The 14,948-nt window shown below is 43.3% G+C and overlaps 2 protein-coding genes across 2 annotated transcripts in view; both read left to right on the top strand.

Annotated features, from left to right (window-relative positions):
- Positions 1–14,948, top strand: part of LOC310854048 (OX-2 membrane glycoprotein-like) — a 34,432-nt gene that overhangs the window by 9,147 nt on the left and 10,337 nt on the right. The window contains exons 2-7 of the mRNA XM_083758526.1: positions 1,741–1,809; positions 4,125–4,215; positions 4,336–4,458; positions 6,226–6,549; positions 9,133–9,462; positions 11,868–12,152. Of these exons, the coding sequence (XP_083614652.1) occupies positions 4,389–4,458; positions 6,226–6,549; positions 9,133–9,462; positions 11,868–12,152 (1,009 nt within the window). The 5' untranslated portion in view covers positions 1,741–1,809; positions 4,125–4,215; positions 4,336–4,388. The remainder of the gene's footprint in view (positions 1–1,740; positions 1,810–4,124; positions 4,216–4,335; positions 4,459–6,225; positions 6,550–9,132; positions 9,463–11,867; positions 12,153–14,948) is intronic.
- LOC310854050 (splicing factor U2AF 35 kDa subunit-like) overlaps positions 13,901–14,948 on the top strand; it is a 29,183-nt gene continuing 28,135 nt past the window's right edge. Inside the window, exon 1 of the mRNA XM_083758530.1 lies at positions 13,901–13,904. The gene's annotated coding sequence lies outside the window, so the exon portion shown is untranslated. The remainder of the gene's footprint in view (positions 13,905–14,948) is intronic.

Below are 14,948 nucleotides of genomic sequence, written 5' to 3'. Positions count from 1 at the left end.
AAGTAGGGTCCATAGGGTCTGGACATGACAAAAGTATCACAGGTGGTGAGTTGGGATTTTTCTCAGTTCTCTAGTTTCTGACAATCCTTGACTACAAAGTGAAAGGGGTTATTTTAACAAACTACACCAGCTGCCACTAATTAGCTCCACAATGTATTAATGAAATCACCTGAATTGTATTGGGTTGGACTCCCATATAGTTGCTCGGCACCAAATGAACACGCAAAGTCTCCTTTGTGTCTCCATAGGGAACCACTGCTGCTCACGCACCTTATATATTGTCTTAGGTACTGTTATGAAAAGACCCCTTGGTTGTACAGCTGTAAAGCCTGTAAATAAACAAAGAGACGGCTGTGCCATTGTGAAAATGCTTGTGAATATCTGAAACTCCTTGTATTGTAAATAAGATAAGAGCTGTGCCGTCTGTGAAACAAGCTTCTAAATATCTGAAACGTACCCTTTACTTGTACTTTTTGTGGCAAAAGCGCTCTAAACTTTCTTCTTTTCCTTTCTTTGTTTTATGTACAAAAACGAATTTCACCCACTTTTTTACTTGTTTGCATTCATAATTTGTCTATTAATAAATGTTCTGAAATACTGCCCAGGTGTGTCTGATGTTGAACCAACTACACCACACAGACGTAGCCTACCTATTTCTGTTAGAATTCTTGTTAGAATCTTACTTGAAAGATATTTTTAGATTGATTAAGCACATTTGCAGTGACACAATGGTAAAATTACTGTCAGAAGTTATAGTCCCCTTTTTATTAGTGAGAAAAAAGAGGAAAGGAAATTTAACAGGCGTATGCAACTTGTTTGAATCCAGATTCCAGGCTATCGTAAAAGTCCAAATTAAAAACAATAAAACCATTGGCTTGTAGCCTATCACTTTCTAGCCCGATTCCCTCCTAAGGCCCTTATAGCTCTGACCCCCAGTGGTGTCAAGTAGAGCAGTTAGAACATTTACTTTTTAGGTATTTGTACTTTACTTGAGTATCTTTTCACACAGTAGCCTACTGAGACAGACTTTACAACAACTGGTCCACACTCCACAGGAAGAATAGTTAAAGTACTGGGGTTGAGTACTCAGTTTCTTGTTGTTCAATGTTCTTGGTTTTATACATACATTACAGGGTACATGTACGGAAAATGTATTTGAAAAACGAATTACTATTAAATGTCAACAAAGTTCACAACCACAACACCAGAGGGAGTTCAACAAACCATGTGCAATCCAGATTAGGCACAAACAAGGGACTAAATTCATTTCAGCGAACGCCCTACCAACAGTCATTAAGACATGCAAATCCCTTGACTCCTTAAAAAAAAACCCACCGCCCACCCTCCCCCCTCACTGTTTCTTTTACCTCCTCTATGGTGGGCCCACTGGGCCCTATTGTAAACAAGTGTTGCTTTATGGTGTCGTCCACTCACAATTAACAGTTTTTGTATTGAGTTGTATTTAAAATGTAGGCTACTGTAATTCTGTAAAGTGTAAACTGTTAATAAATTAATCAATCAATTGCAATTCCGCAACTCGCCACAAGAGGCCACACTTGACATTTCCTCGGGTAGGAGCAAGTTATGTTTAGGAGTAGGATCACACATCCAGTTGTCAAGCACTGCCAGACGAGGAGCACTGATTTACCCACAGACACGCATTGACGCATAATTATATTATCGTTATATATTTTAACAATTTCTTCCATTGGACTCTATCGGTAACCTCCCTACTTGAAGCATGGATTGTTATTCTTCCGTAGCCTAGCAGTGCATTCTGAAGGTTTTAAAAGAAGATCTTTCACATGGGTAAGTATTGATTGGCGACGTCTGTTATGAGTTTTATAACTTTTATCTATGTATTTTATTTTATTTGTTTATTTGTTTATTTACACTGATAAAACGCTCCGAAAGATTTGCAAGTGGTGATATAGTTAAGTTTCATGCTCATTTCCAAATTCCAGAACAACCATCCACGTGTAGGCTACTTTCTATATTCTGCAGGATTTCATTCAAAGAAATGCTGCAGTCATGATAATTGTGTTAAACCAGCTGGCTGGAAATGCAATTACCTGAACACTTTTTGTCTGCCTGAGCTACAGCCTATACGGTTCCCAAACCTTTTCATGTCAATTGTCAAGGACCCCAAAATTGACACTAATTAGCCCGCGGACCCCCATTTGAAAAGATATGCCAAGGACCCCCATGAGAGGCTCTATCAGTGATTCTCAAGCCGTTTAATTTCAATGACCCTCAGTTTGACATATACATTAGTCATTATAGTGTAGCCTACAGACCCCCATTTTGGCCTTTCTATCTCTGGGACCCCCAATTTATATTGTAAAATCAATGTTAATTTAACTCTGAGAGTGTAGCCTACAACCATAATTTGGTTCCATTGGTTCTCTATCAGAGCTACAGAGTACAGACCCATAAGTCCATTTGGTTCCATTTGTACACTCTCAGAGTTACAGTCCCATAAAGGGCCCATTTGGTTCCTAACTATCATTAGCTGGGGGGACCCCTGCTACTCCCTCAAGGACCCCTGGGGTCCCCGGACCCCACTTTGGGAACCACTGGCCTATACATTTCAGGTGTGTCTCATTTTGAACCCACAGCAGTCCCACAACCTGCTCGAATGTCAAGTTATTGGAGTGTTGATAAATCACGTTTACACTGTCTGTCAGGATGAAAGAGTGCATGGTCGTAGTGGAACTTGTGGAAGAAAAGAAGAAAGGTAATTGAGCCCGCATGAAATACGTGAGCACAGGCGGCTTGTTATTTGAATCCTGAGGGTTAACATTGTAAAAGTCCAAATAAAAATAACCTCTTTGGTTTGGTTCTTTTCACTTTCTCAATGTCAGTCCAATAAATACAGTCAATGTCAGTCAACCACTCACTTTATGCCTCATCCTGTGGTTTATTGCGTCTGAGACGAGTCTGACCCATTACTGCTATAGCTTTTTTTCCTACTCTGGTAAACATAGAAGTTACCATTTGTTAGGATGTATTATTCAAAAGTTGTCGGGAAAACAACTATTGTGGGACATACAGTAATTTCAATAGAACAGTTTTCTAACTGTGGTCCACGGACCCCCAGGGGTCATTGAAGTGGTTATTAATAACTATCCACAAGTATGTATGACCTATATGCAAGACAAGTTGTAGCTAGTTGTTTAGATAAGGGCAGACTTCATAATAATACAAATGTGGATAAAGACCTTAAAAGAACATCCAAATCCATGGTCCGTTTGTGGGTCCATGACTTAAAATATATAGGCATAGCCTACAATATGATGAATGCAACTGAGTACAATTTATCTTTCCCAGTGGTCTTTAATGTGGGACCACCACCACCACCCCCTCTCTGAAACAAGTGCCTTTTCCCGGCATACAGGAGCTTTACCACATGTGATGTTTTTATAGCCACTCAACCACTCGGCTCTGTACTCTCAGCACATGCATGCTGTGCTGCCTGGTTGTAGTTTCTCATATAATCCACACACATGTTCATCATACACATATTATATACTAGGTATAGTAGTCTAGCATGCTGTACTGTATGTGTGATCATTACAGTGACTAATGAAGATGTCTTCTCATATATCTTGCAACATGTTTGTGGTGGGTGGATGGATTGTGAAACCTTCAGGTGTCTGTCTAGACATCAAAGAGGTCGGCTGTTGCCTGCCAGGTTATTGTGTGGGCCTTTCTAGGCAGGGTGCATGAGGCGCCCCAGGTGAAAAACAGAACCTATTGTTGTTGTTGACACATCACATTGCCATGGAAATAACGTCTTGGATTGAGAAAACATGTTGGTTTGTGTGGTGTGTATGTATGGTCACTTTCAGATCTCTTCTTCCTCAAATGCTCAAAGGTACAGTGACGGCAGTAGTTGGTGGATAAGGGAGTGTTAGTCATTCACCCTGTATGCCCAGGGCTCCTTTACGTATCCAGTGTCCTCAGTGTTATTGTCCAAGACCATGTACCCTATGATCATCACATTAAGGTTAACAAGCTTTAAGTAGTGGCTTGTTGTCTCAAAAGTGTAGACTGCCAGACAGTGGACACTATGAATGTTGTCACTACCAATGTCATCTCCTTGTTTGTGTCTCTCACCACAGGAGCCAGTGTCTCGGCCAGAGGGATGAGGCTACTACGACTGGAATAGCCAAAAGTGTCCCCCAGTCATAACACTGAGCAACAACAGACAGGGTAATGCGATGTCTCTGTTCTTTTAGGTTCCTCCCTACTCGCATAAAGCGATTCAAATCCTGTTGTGGACATTCAAGGGATTGTTTTTGTTAAACCGCAACAATATGTCTCTGTTTGCAGACAGTCTGGATGTGATAGAGGGAGAGAGCCGGTGACCTCGCTGGAAATCTGCCATGTGTGGATCTGCCTCGTCTGTGGATCTGCTGCTGTGCATAGTGGGAATGATCGCCTCCGCAACGCAAGGTGTTGTGAGCATGAAACAACCTCCCTTCTTCAAAATGACACCTTTTCAGGAATCAACTACTTGATTGATTGATGGATTGATAGATCATTTGTAGGATTGCAGAATGGGTATAGTTCAAGAGGATAAAACCAGAAAAAGCACTAAGACTTGTTTACTTGTTAGTGTGTGTGTGTGTGTGTGTGTGTGGGGCGCGCATAGGCAGACTGTCGCGCACATGTGGAGGTGGAGGTGGAGCTTCTTTTCCATCCACCAGCTGTCTGAAAACTGTGCGCAGCTGCTGTGCGCAACCGAAAACGTACGCGACAGTGTGCCTCCGCTGTCTGTGTGTGTGAGAGAGACACGGCTTGGCCTGTTGTAGCGCCACCATGAGGCTGATTTGAAAACTGTCAAGTGGCATTTCTTCCAAATCCTAGTGGGAATATGCATGCACAGTTTCACCACAATCGGACGCTGCATTGAGTAGTTGTGGCGATTTGTACAAAGCGGGCTACTCCTGAAAAGTTTAGAAGCCAATCGTAGCCAATGAGGTTGGATTATTAGAAATCAAACAAACCCGTCTCGATCACATGACTATAGAGAGCATGTGTACCAATTTGCGTGAAATTTGGATAAAATCTGAAGGAGTAATAGGCTATTAGAAAATGTGTTTTACATATGTCGGCCTGGTGGAGACAATAAAAGAGAAAAAACATCATTACACGGTTAAAGTAAGCCGTATACCCAGTGCCGTCTCCAGGCACGAATAAGCAGGAGGCATACTTTTTTCCAAAGGGGGCACTTTATCTTTCATTTTTTTTCAATATGTACAGTATAACAAATATTAGCCTTATTAACACAGTGATGCATTAAAAAATAGGCTACAATTATGCAGCAGCACCTACAAAAAACAAACAAATACAATTATGTTAAGCAATTCATTTGAAGTTGAACATGTATATATTTATAATAATCATGAAGAACTTATAGATTTAACATTTGTAATACATAAATATTGGTTGGGTACTACTGGCCAATCTGGACTGGAGGGGCACAAAGTCCATTCTGGGGGGACAATGTCCCCCGATGCCCTGCAGCCCCCCTGTAGAGACACCTCATACCTTTGTACGACGGCGTCGGTGTTAGTGTTGACGAAATAGACGATTTACAAGCTGCGCAACGCATGGTCCGCACAATTAACCTGGCTAATAAGCCAGACTCAAATCACACTGTCGTGTGGTATTTGAGTCTGGAGATGCTGTGTATGGATCTTGTTTCCCGGGGGGTGGGTTCAAACATTTTCTCTTTGACGCAATTGGTCAGAGCTACTGTCAGTCAAAGGTCTCAAGCATTGAACGTCACTGTACCAAAGCCCGCCCATATTGCATACTGTGTCCCGATTGGCCACACCAGTTCTCTGGTGTAGGAAATGGGCGTACAATTGAGCCTCTCCAGACCGTAATCCGCCGGCAGGCAATGTTTTTTTGCCAACGGCTGATTCGGTCTGGCTTATTAGCCAGGCTCCCGCACAATGACGACAGAGTAAATGAAGCATAGGCCTATAGGGAATAAGCTATTTTTGCGAAACTTCGCCTATGAGTGACATGACAATAGGGATGTCAGGGGTGTTTAAATTGCGAAGGGGGAACGGCCCCAGTGTTCGATTGCAAACTATTTGGATAGATTGGATGGATGAAAATCAGTTTGCGATGTTGTATGTTGACTATATATTTAATTGTTATTGTGTGTGTGTGTGTGTGTGTGTGTGCGCACGTGTCTGTATGTATCAGGTGAGGTTACAGCTCCCGCCAGCCTGAGTGCCATCGTGGGCCTCCCGTTCACACTCGGCTGCAACGTCTCGACGGGGCCGCGCGACGCGGTGCGCCAGGTGCGCTGGCTGGACGCGCGAGGCCGGGTCCTCCTGGTGTACAGGCCCGGCGAGCCTGTCCACGTCACCGCGCAGCAGCCGGGCGTGGAGCTCGTCGCGTCCGGCGGCGACAGGAGCGCCATAACCGTCGGGCGGGCGCAACCCAGCGACGAGGGCTGCTACCGCTGCCTGTTTGATGTTTATCCCAGTGGCGTGCAGGAGGGGAAGACCTGTCTGAGAATCACCAGTATGGTTCTCTACTCCTCTTTATCTCTCTCTCTCCCTTTTTCCACCGGGGTTGAACCGGTTCAGTTATTCTTCCCCTGCCTAATATTGAACCAGTTCAGAGTGTTTCCACTGAAAACAACAATTGGTTCGGAACTGGAACCAAATAATGGCCGCCGGTTTCGTGAAAGCGCCACGGTTCCAATAATCTAGAACGGAACCGGTTCTAGAACCAAAGTAATTTTGGTGGAAAAGGGGCCTCTCTGTCTTTGTTTCTCTCCGTCTCTCTCTCGCTGTCTTTCTTTCTCTCTGTCTGCCTGTCTCTTGCTGTCTCTGTCTTTCTCCCTTTGTCTCTCTCTCTCTCATTCCTGAGGTAAAGCTATACAGTACAGTGCATAATATTAATTCTTGATCAGATCTGTTTTAAACCTGCGATCTGGATCTTTTATTTAATTTGAATGAATTCAGCTTTATTTCAACCAGTGGTTAGAGGTGGTCCCAATAGAGCGTCGCAGTCCCGCCCCCTACCAGGGCCCAGGAAATTATTCTCCGTTCATTTTCCTCATAGATATTTCAAAAAGTATTTATTTAAAGACGTTTACACTGCGGACAAATCCAACTCTTGTCGTGACAAATCATGACAACAAACACAATTTTTTGGGCCGAACAAATAATTAGAAAGAAGAAAGAAACGGCAGGTTACAACACATTTTTTGTTGTTTTTCTTCTTTGTCATTATTTGTTTGGTCCAAAATATTGTGTTTGTTGTGAGTTGTCACGACTCGAGTTGGCTTTGTCCGCGGCGTAACCGTCTTTAAATAAATACCTTTTGAAATGTCTATGGGAAAAATGCATTGGGAATAATTTTCTGGGCCTGGCGTCATCATGAAAGGGGGCGGGACTGCGACGCTCTATACTCTTCTGAACCTCTGAGCCTATCTATCGCCTGAATAAGCAGACGATATAGAGCGTCGCAGTCCCTCCCCCTTTCAGAACAACGAGTGGCCCAGGAAATGAATCCCAATGCATTTTTCCCATAAGCATTTCGTAACGTATTTATTTAAAGACCTTTTAAGCGTCGTACGAAGCCAACTCTTGTCGTGACAAATCATGACAACACACACAATATTTTAGAAGAAGAAAAACAACAAAAAATGTGTTGTAACCTGCCGTTTTTTTCTACTTTCGAATTCTTTGTTTGGCCCGAAAAATTGTGTTTGTTGTCATGTTTTGTCACGACAAGAGTTGGCTTAAAAGGTCTTTAAATAAATACGTTACGAAATGCCTATGGGAAAAATGCATTGGGATTCATTTCCTGGGCCACTCGTTGTTCTGAAAGGGGGAGGGACTGCGACGCTCTATACACTGTAAACTCTTAGAAGAGTGGTAGACGTTTGGACATGTGTGACGTCACAAACACAAACTATGTGGTTCTCACTCACTCTTCAATTAGAAAAAGAGAACCAATTATAGGACTCCTATACATATACTCCACATTACTGCACTTACTTGCAGCTCAAAAGTGAACTTTTGTTCTCTATTCCATAAGGGTGACTGCTCCCGAGTCTTGAGAGATTGTTTATTATTTTGTGGAAGTCATGTACTGTAGTTCCAACGGCCTCAACTCCCTCTTAGTTCAGCTGATTGCATCTGTCACTGAGTCTTGGCAAGTTGTGTAGCCTGCAGCAGGGTCAAAGAAAATGTTCCCTCAGGCATGCAGCCTCCCAGAATGCCTTGAGAAACAGGAAATGGTGGGTTGAGGTCTGACTTCTCAGGCCGGTGGGAGGTTAAAATTCACCCTGCGTGTGCTATGACATCCTGTTATCCATAGACACACACACACGCATGCACACGATGCACGCTAGCACACACGCATGCACGCACTCATTCACTCACTCTCTCTAGGTGCACTTGCTCTCTAGGGGCACTTGTCCACATTGCTGCCATCATTCGCACAATCACAAACACACGGTTATTCAAATTATGTAAATTATCACACCACATTTCTCTTTGACTCTCACATGCCTGCCTTTGACAATATTTTATTAAAAAGATTATTCCCTCTATCAGGCCAGGGGAAGGCAGTTTAGAGACCAGGATTACTGCATGTTTTTTGTGAGGGTACCTACGGGGTTCTCAACGTTTTTGACCCCCGAAAATGCTTTGTCCATGTCTCGCAACCCCAGCCCTGCCCCCCTCCCCACCACCAATGCAAATTGACCGCTACAATAACCTTAATAATAGTTAAATAAATACTGAAACCAGATATAATCATTAAGGAAAGTTTATGCATGCACTATGTATACTCTAAATTTCCATTTTCCAGCCATTCAATTCATTTTCTTTTAATAATTTGGGGATCCCCCAAAATAATTTGGGTTGCGGCCCCCAGGTTGAGAACCCCTGCCCTAGGGGACACGGGAGAACATTCAAACTCCACACAGAAAGGCCCTTTCACCAACCCCACCTCGGGTATGACGTGGAGGAGAAAACACACCCCCACAGCGTCCCCAGCGGGAATCGAACCCAGGAGCTGTGAGGCGACAGCACTACTGACTGTGCCACCGTGCCCCCCATCTTTAACCTCACCCTTCTCCATCTGCAGCCGAAGTGGAGACCGACGGCAATCAGACGGCCGTCAGCGGGGAGCGCGTTACGCTGCCCTGCCGCTACGGCCTGCCCGAGAGGGTGAAGCAGGTGCTGTGGAGGAAGACGGCCGAGCAGGGGGACACGAGCAGCGTGGCCCACTACGCCAAGCAGGGACACCCGGACGTGGACGAGGCCTTCCGGGCGCGGGTGACCCTGAGCCGCTCCCTCAGCGACACCCGGCTGAGCATCAGGCCCGTCAGGACAGAGGACGAGGGCTGCTACACCTGCGAGTTCCACACCTACCCGGAAGGCACCCGCAGCGGCACCACCTGCCTCTCCGTCTACGGTGAGTTCCACACCTTCACCACCTGCCTCTCCGTCTACGGTGAGTTCCACACCTTCACCACAGGTGTGTGCACGTTTATAGCCACTTGTGTGTATGACGAATACTCTGGACAATTACAAAAATAATCTGGGGTTATTTTGATGTCGATTTTGGTGATTTTGATGATCTTCAATAGTGATCTAATTATTCTTTATTGAAATCAACGCAAAATCATAGATACAAATAATTTATGCCACTCGAGACTTGGAGTGATATCTCCAAGTGGACCTATTGTATTCAGGGTGGAATATGTAGCCTAGCTATTTTCTTACTGCCTGCCCAGGGTTACGTATCTTTGTACTGTCCCTCTCTGACAATATTTTCTGGGTGATCTTGAGTCACAAATGATAAAAAGGACAGAAAGCAGGAAGGAAATGCTGCGAATTCAGTGAGGTGTGTGTGCTTGCGTGCATGCATCCGTGTGTGTGTGTGTGTGTGTGTGTGTGTGTGTGTGTGTGCACGTGCGACTGTTTGTGCGCGCCCTGTGCACATATCTCTGTGTCTCTGTCTCTCTCTGTGCAGTGTACACTCACAGTCGCACACGTTTGTATACATGCGTGTGTGTGTGTGTGTGTGTGTGTGTGTACATGTGTGTGTGTGTGTGTGTGTGTGTACATGTGTGTGTGCACACCAGATTTGGCACAGGAAAGGGAGGGTCTGTGTATAAACAATCAACTAGTGCTCTGACCTGCTGGAGACACTGCATTGAGCTGTGTGTCCCAACGCAGCACTTAACCCCCCAGCCCTCTGCACTTCCACTGCTGCCACTGTGCTGCAGATAAGAAGAAACAAACTTAAAGGACCAATCCCAAAGTCCTGTGGACTGTGGTCATTTCACAATAATTATTGCACATTATTATTTTATTTATTTACATTTCACCAACAGACAGTTTCTCAGTTTCTGGTTTAAATAAACAACATACACAATGCAAGACTATATATTTAAAATGTAATAAAGCTGAGTAAGTAGCAGCAATAGGAGTGGTAGACAAGTTTGACATGTATTAGTATTTATTATTATATTTATGTTTAGGAACACTGTTGAATTGTATACATGTGTTCTAAATAGTTCCAAAGGACACTGCTTTCTATTGAAAACATATTGTCTAATGCTAGGATGCATGCTGCATATATATACGCCTCATGAAATGATGAGGTTACAGTCAATGTCTAATGATTGATGGATTCTTTTAAGCAACCCCAATTTAAACTGATATTTAGAGTGCTCTTTCTCTTCTGTATCAAGACCTAAATCTGTGAAAAATACACATCCAACAGCCAACAGTGTAAGTGATTTATTTAATTTTGTATAGTTGGAATGCATAAACCCATCAATCATACAAATACGTTTGTTAGAAACAATAAAAGGTGAAACAAAACCAAAGTCCTGCATGAGCACAGAGTGATAATACAGGCTGAGGAAGGATTGTCGCAGAGGGGAAAGGGGTGATTAGTTTGCGTGAAAGCCCAGCTGGGGAAGAGTGGTTCACTGTTCTAGTCACAAGCCCTCCGTGCGTACATGCGTACATGCACTAATGCATTCCTAGTCTACTATGTCCAAAAACCTAGACACACACACATCTATGAAAACAACATAAAAGCAGTTATTCCGCTGCTGTCTGGTTGAACAGGGTCTCTTTTCCGTTTGTCCAGAAAGGGTATGTGTCACAGTGTCTGACCGACAAACAGACGGACGGACAGACAGTGGGCTATGTGTCTTCATTCATGTCCTTACGTCATGAAGGCAGAGGAACACGTCTTTGTCGTCTGAGAACAGTGAATGACTTCTTCCAAATGTCTTCCAAATCTTGACAGTTTTCTGAAAAACCTATGTGTCTATATCAGTGGTTCTCAAACTGTATTGTATTGTATTTGGCCGCCGACCTCCATCTAAAAATATATTGTTCCAGGGACCTCCCAGAAGCAAAGATTTGAGTTAAAAACGTTGGGAAAGGATATATATTCAAAGATTTGCACACATTTGCAAGTTTTTTCAAAAATAGCTGATCTACAAGCTCCTTAGCGCGGCACTCGGTGATGCACTATGAACTTGTAGATCTGCTATTTTTCAACATTCAGAATGTTTCTCAGTGTAAACGTGAATGATGATGGGGGCCCAAACAAGAACACCATTCTTCTGGTGCGTAGTGAGTGAACTAGTAGATCTGCTATCTTTTTTTAAAGATATTGTGAAACTATTAAATAGGTGTCAGTTAAAGGAGATACTTTCCCACACTGATCGAGACCAACTGCATTCAAAACATTGACCATTCATACGTATGGGTAAAAGCTAATAAAAAGAGCCACCAAATCTACATGGAACACAAATCCAAATCCTAACTAAAAACCTCTTTCCTCTGCCTTAGTGCTGCCCAAACCAGAGTTGACCACGGTGACCTTGCCCTCCGGGGTCGTCGAGGCCAACTGCACGGCCCAGTCGCGTCCGGCGGCCGAGCTGACGTGGAGCGTGGAGGGTGAGAACCGTACGCTGGGACCACCCGTCACCTCCGCCTACGACCAGGGCGACGGGACCACCCTGGTGACCAGCACGCTGCTGTTCCACGCCGGGCCGCTCGGCGACCTGGCGGTCAAATGCATCGTTCACCACCAGGGCCTGGAGAAACCCATCTCTGTGGCACTCAATACTGACGGTGAGGGGCTGTAATGATGCGCAGGTTGTTTTTGTTTTTAAAGATATTTTGGGTGGCGCCCGGAACTAGTGTCAAGCTAACGGTCACTGTGCTGCCAACTCAGGGCAAAGCCACGAAACGCAAGAATTACAATTTAGGCATTTAGCAGACGTAGTTATCCAGAGCAACTTACAGTCAGCAAGAACAACACATGGTAATACATCATATACATAGAAATAGTCATCAAGATACTAGTCATCAAGCCAAGATACTAACATCAGTCTAACTGTAAAATATCTGTAAAATGAAACTATAAGTATACACTATAGAGTGCTATGTCTACATCTAAATTACATACTGTAAGTTTAGCCTTTGCATACGTCTGTAAGGTCGTCGAGGGTAGTGCAAATGCATACGGCAAGTGCTGCGGGCTAAGATGGAGTCTGAAGTGGTGGGCTTTCAGATTATACGGCGGAAGAGTCTGCAGTTCTGATTGCAATGGGAAGTTCATTCCATAGTTTTAGAGCTAGAAGGGAGAAGAGTCGCACCACCTATACGTAGATGCACGGCAGCTCGGCAGCTTAGCTAACGGCATTGTAGAGCTCAAGGCAAGACCCTGATGTTAAATAGGAGAGGAGAGTATGGAGGGCAGCGATTCAGCAGTCCCGAGTTTGTGTGTTGGCTATAGACCGCACTCTCGCATGGCATCGGGGGCTTCATTGATATTCCACAGTGAAGATTGAAAAGGAACAGAGGAGAGAGTCAGGGAGCGACATGCAGCCACTACCACACGGCTCACTTAGAGCTCACTTAGACAACTTTAGTTTTTCATGTTTCATGTTTCAAGGTTCATGTTTTAGGTTGTTATTAGAGAAAATAAAAGATGGGTGTTAATTTCTTTTCATTTGATGCTTCCTTTCGTTTTAGGGATTTTAACTGTTTTTGGCATTCGAGCATAGGGCTAAATATGTAAATATTTAATAAATAATAATAAATATTATGGCGATTTCTTTTTTTATTATTTACTATAGTCCTAATAGACCTCGGGAAATTACATCTGGCCACAGAAGATCACAGGATCTACTGAATGTGAAGGAGGCCTACTGGGGTGAAGCCACACTGTGGGGTCGATTATGCAAGTGGAACAATATTACATATAATATTACAGTTTTATGAGCTGGGGGCGTGTGGTATGTCATATTGCAATTTTGGGCATGTTAAGAAGCGCTTTTGACACCCCGCGGAGTGCGCAAAACGGCCTTGAATTAGTCATGGGTGTGTTTAAGGCGTGTTTGAGACGTACCCAATCAACATGTCCGTACTATTCTATTTACCAGTCAGCTGATGTCACATACGGAATGGCACTTTGGGGATCGTGGTATTACATTTCTTCAGGCTGGCACCATAGAAGACATGACATGACTTTGTCACATTTGGGTTAATTATTCCTATTGCACTGCATGCTATCACCTTTATGCCTCAAAAGAACAGACCCACCTATACCTTTCAGATCGGAATGGAACTGCGAGTAGATAGCAGCATATTGGCAAATTGGCAATCCATGCGTAATGTTCCCAGAATCGTCTAACCCCCGAACATGCAAGTTCGTTTGATATTGTTTAATTCGATAACGATAGAACCATGCACCATACAGCGAATGAAAGCAAGATTCCTAAGGAATATGGAGATTTTTACATTTAATAAAACGGTTGAGAAATGAGAGAACCATGAGTGTTTATAGGCTAAAATCAACGTTTTTTTATGAAAGACAAACGGGCTGTGAACTTGAAGAGCTCAATCACCATCCCGACACGGAAGAAATATAGCCTAGTGCATGCAACACTGTTGCACTTGCACACAGTAGCCTACACACGCTCTTTATTTGTTTCTATTGAAAAACACCAGTAAAATAACGTTTATTATATTTTATTTCATTCAAGTCACGACGAAGGAATGAGTTGAATGCGTGCTGCGTAATGCTGTGGCCCTGATGGTATGGTCTTCGCTGAGTTCGCTCGTAGCATTTTATTGAAGAAGACTTGAATCGGGTGTGATACAGCATATGAAAGCAAACTTCCCACGGATTATGGAGATGTTTTTATTTATTTTTAAGGTTGAGAAATGAAAGAATTATGGCCGTTTCTAATCTCAACATTAAAAAAAAAAAGACGCAAAACGAGGCTGTTGCCATGTCTCATAGAAACAAGTAAATCGGTCTATAAAAATAAGCGCATATAACAGGGGTCTGTAACCTATTTTAAATGAAGTGCCATGATAGTGAGTCTGCCATATCCAGATAATTTTTTAATGACACCACATTAAAATAATGTTAAATATGTTCTTGCACATTGTTATAATGATCATTATATATATCCCCCTGCAGTCAGAGTTCATAGTTTTAATGAATGAATGTGATGCATTGTGAGCTGGTATAGATCTGCTATTTTCAAAAGTAATCTTGGAATTCTTTTATTTAATTTTTGGATTAGCCGTCCTTAGTTGGGCAAATGCATTCATCTGGGGATCCTTGACATGGGAATGTGCTGTGTGAGGATCACTGGTTTAAACAACATTAGGAGAAAAGCCCAAATAACCACTTTAGAAACAAGAAAAGCAACCACAAAATAGTACAACTACCAATATTTACAAGCAACTTTACAGAAAAAGAAGCCGCTTATAATAAACAGACATGGCAACACTCTACCAGCCTCCCAGAGCCGCTCAAGTGTAAAATCAAACAGTGCTTGTTGCGTTTATGAGGTGGTCAGACCCACGTCTAATCGTTATGCGCTGAGTGTCTTTAGGTCAAGGGGCTTA

The sequence above is a fragment of the Protomyctophum parallelum genome (assembly GCF_964188405.1).
Source record: "Protomyctophum parallelum genome assembly, chromosome: 23".
Taxonomy (NCBI): Eukaryota; Metazoa; Chordata; class Actinopteri; order Myctophiformes; family Myctophidae; genus Protomyctophum; species Protomyctophum parallelum.
Note: the sequence above shows the minus strand (reverse complement) of the source record. Positions and strands in the feature narration are given on the sequence as shown.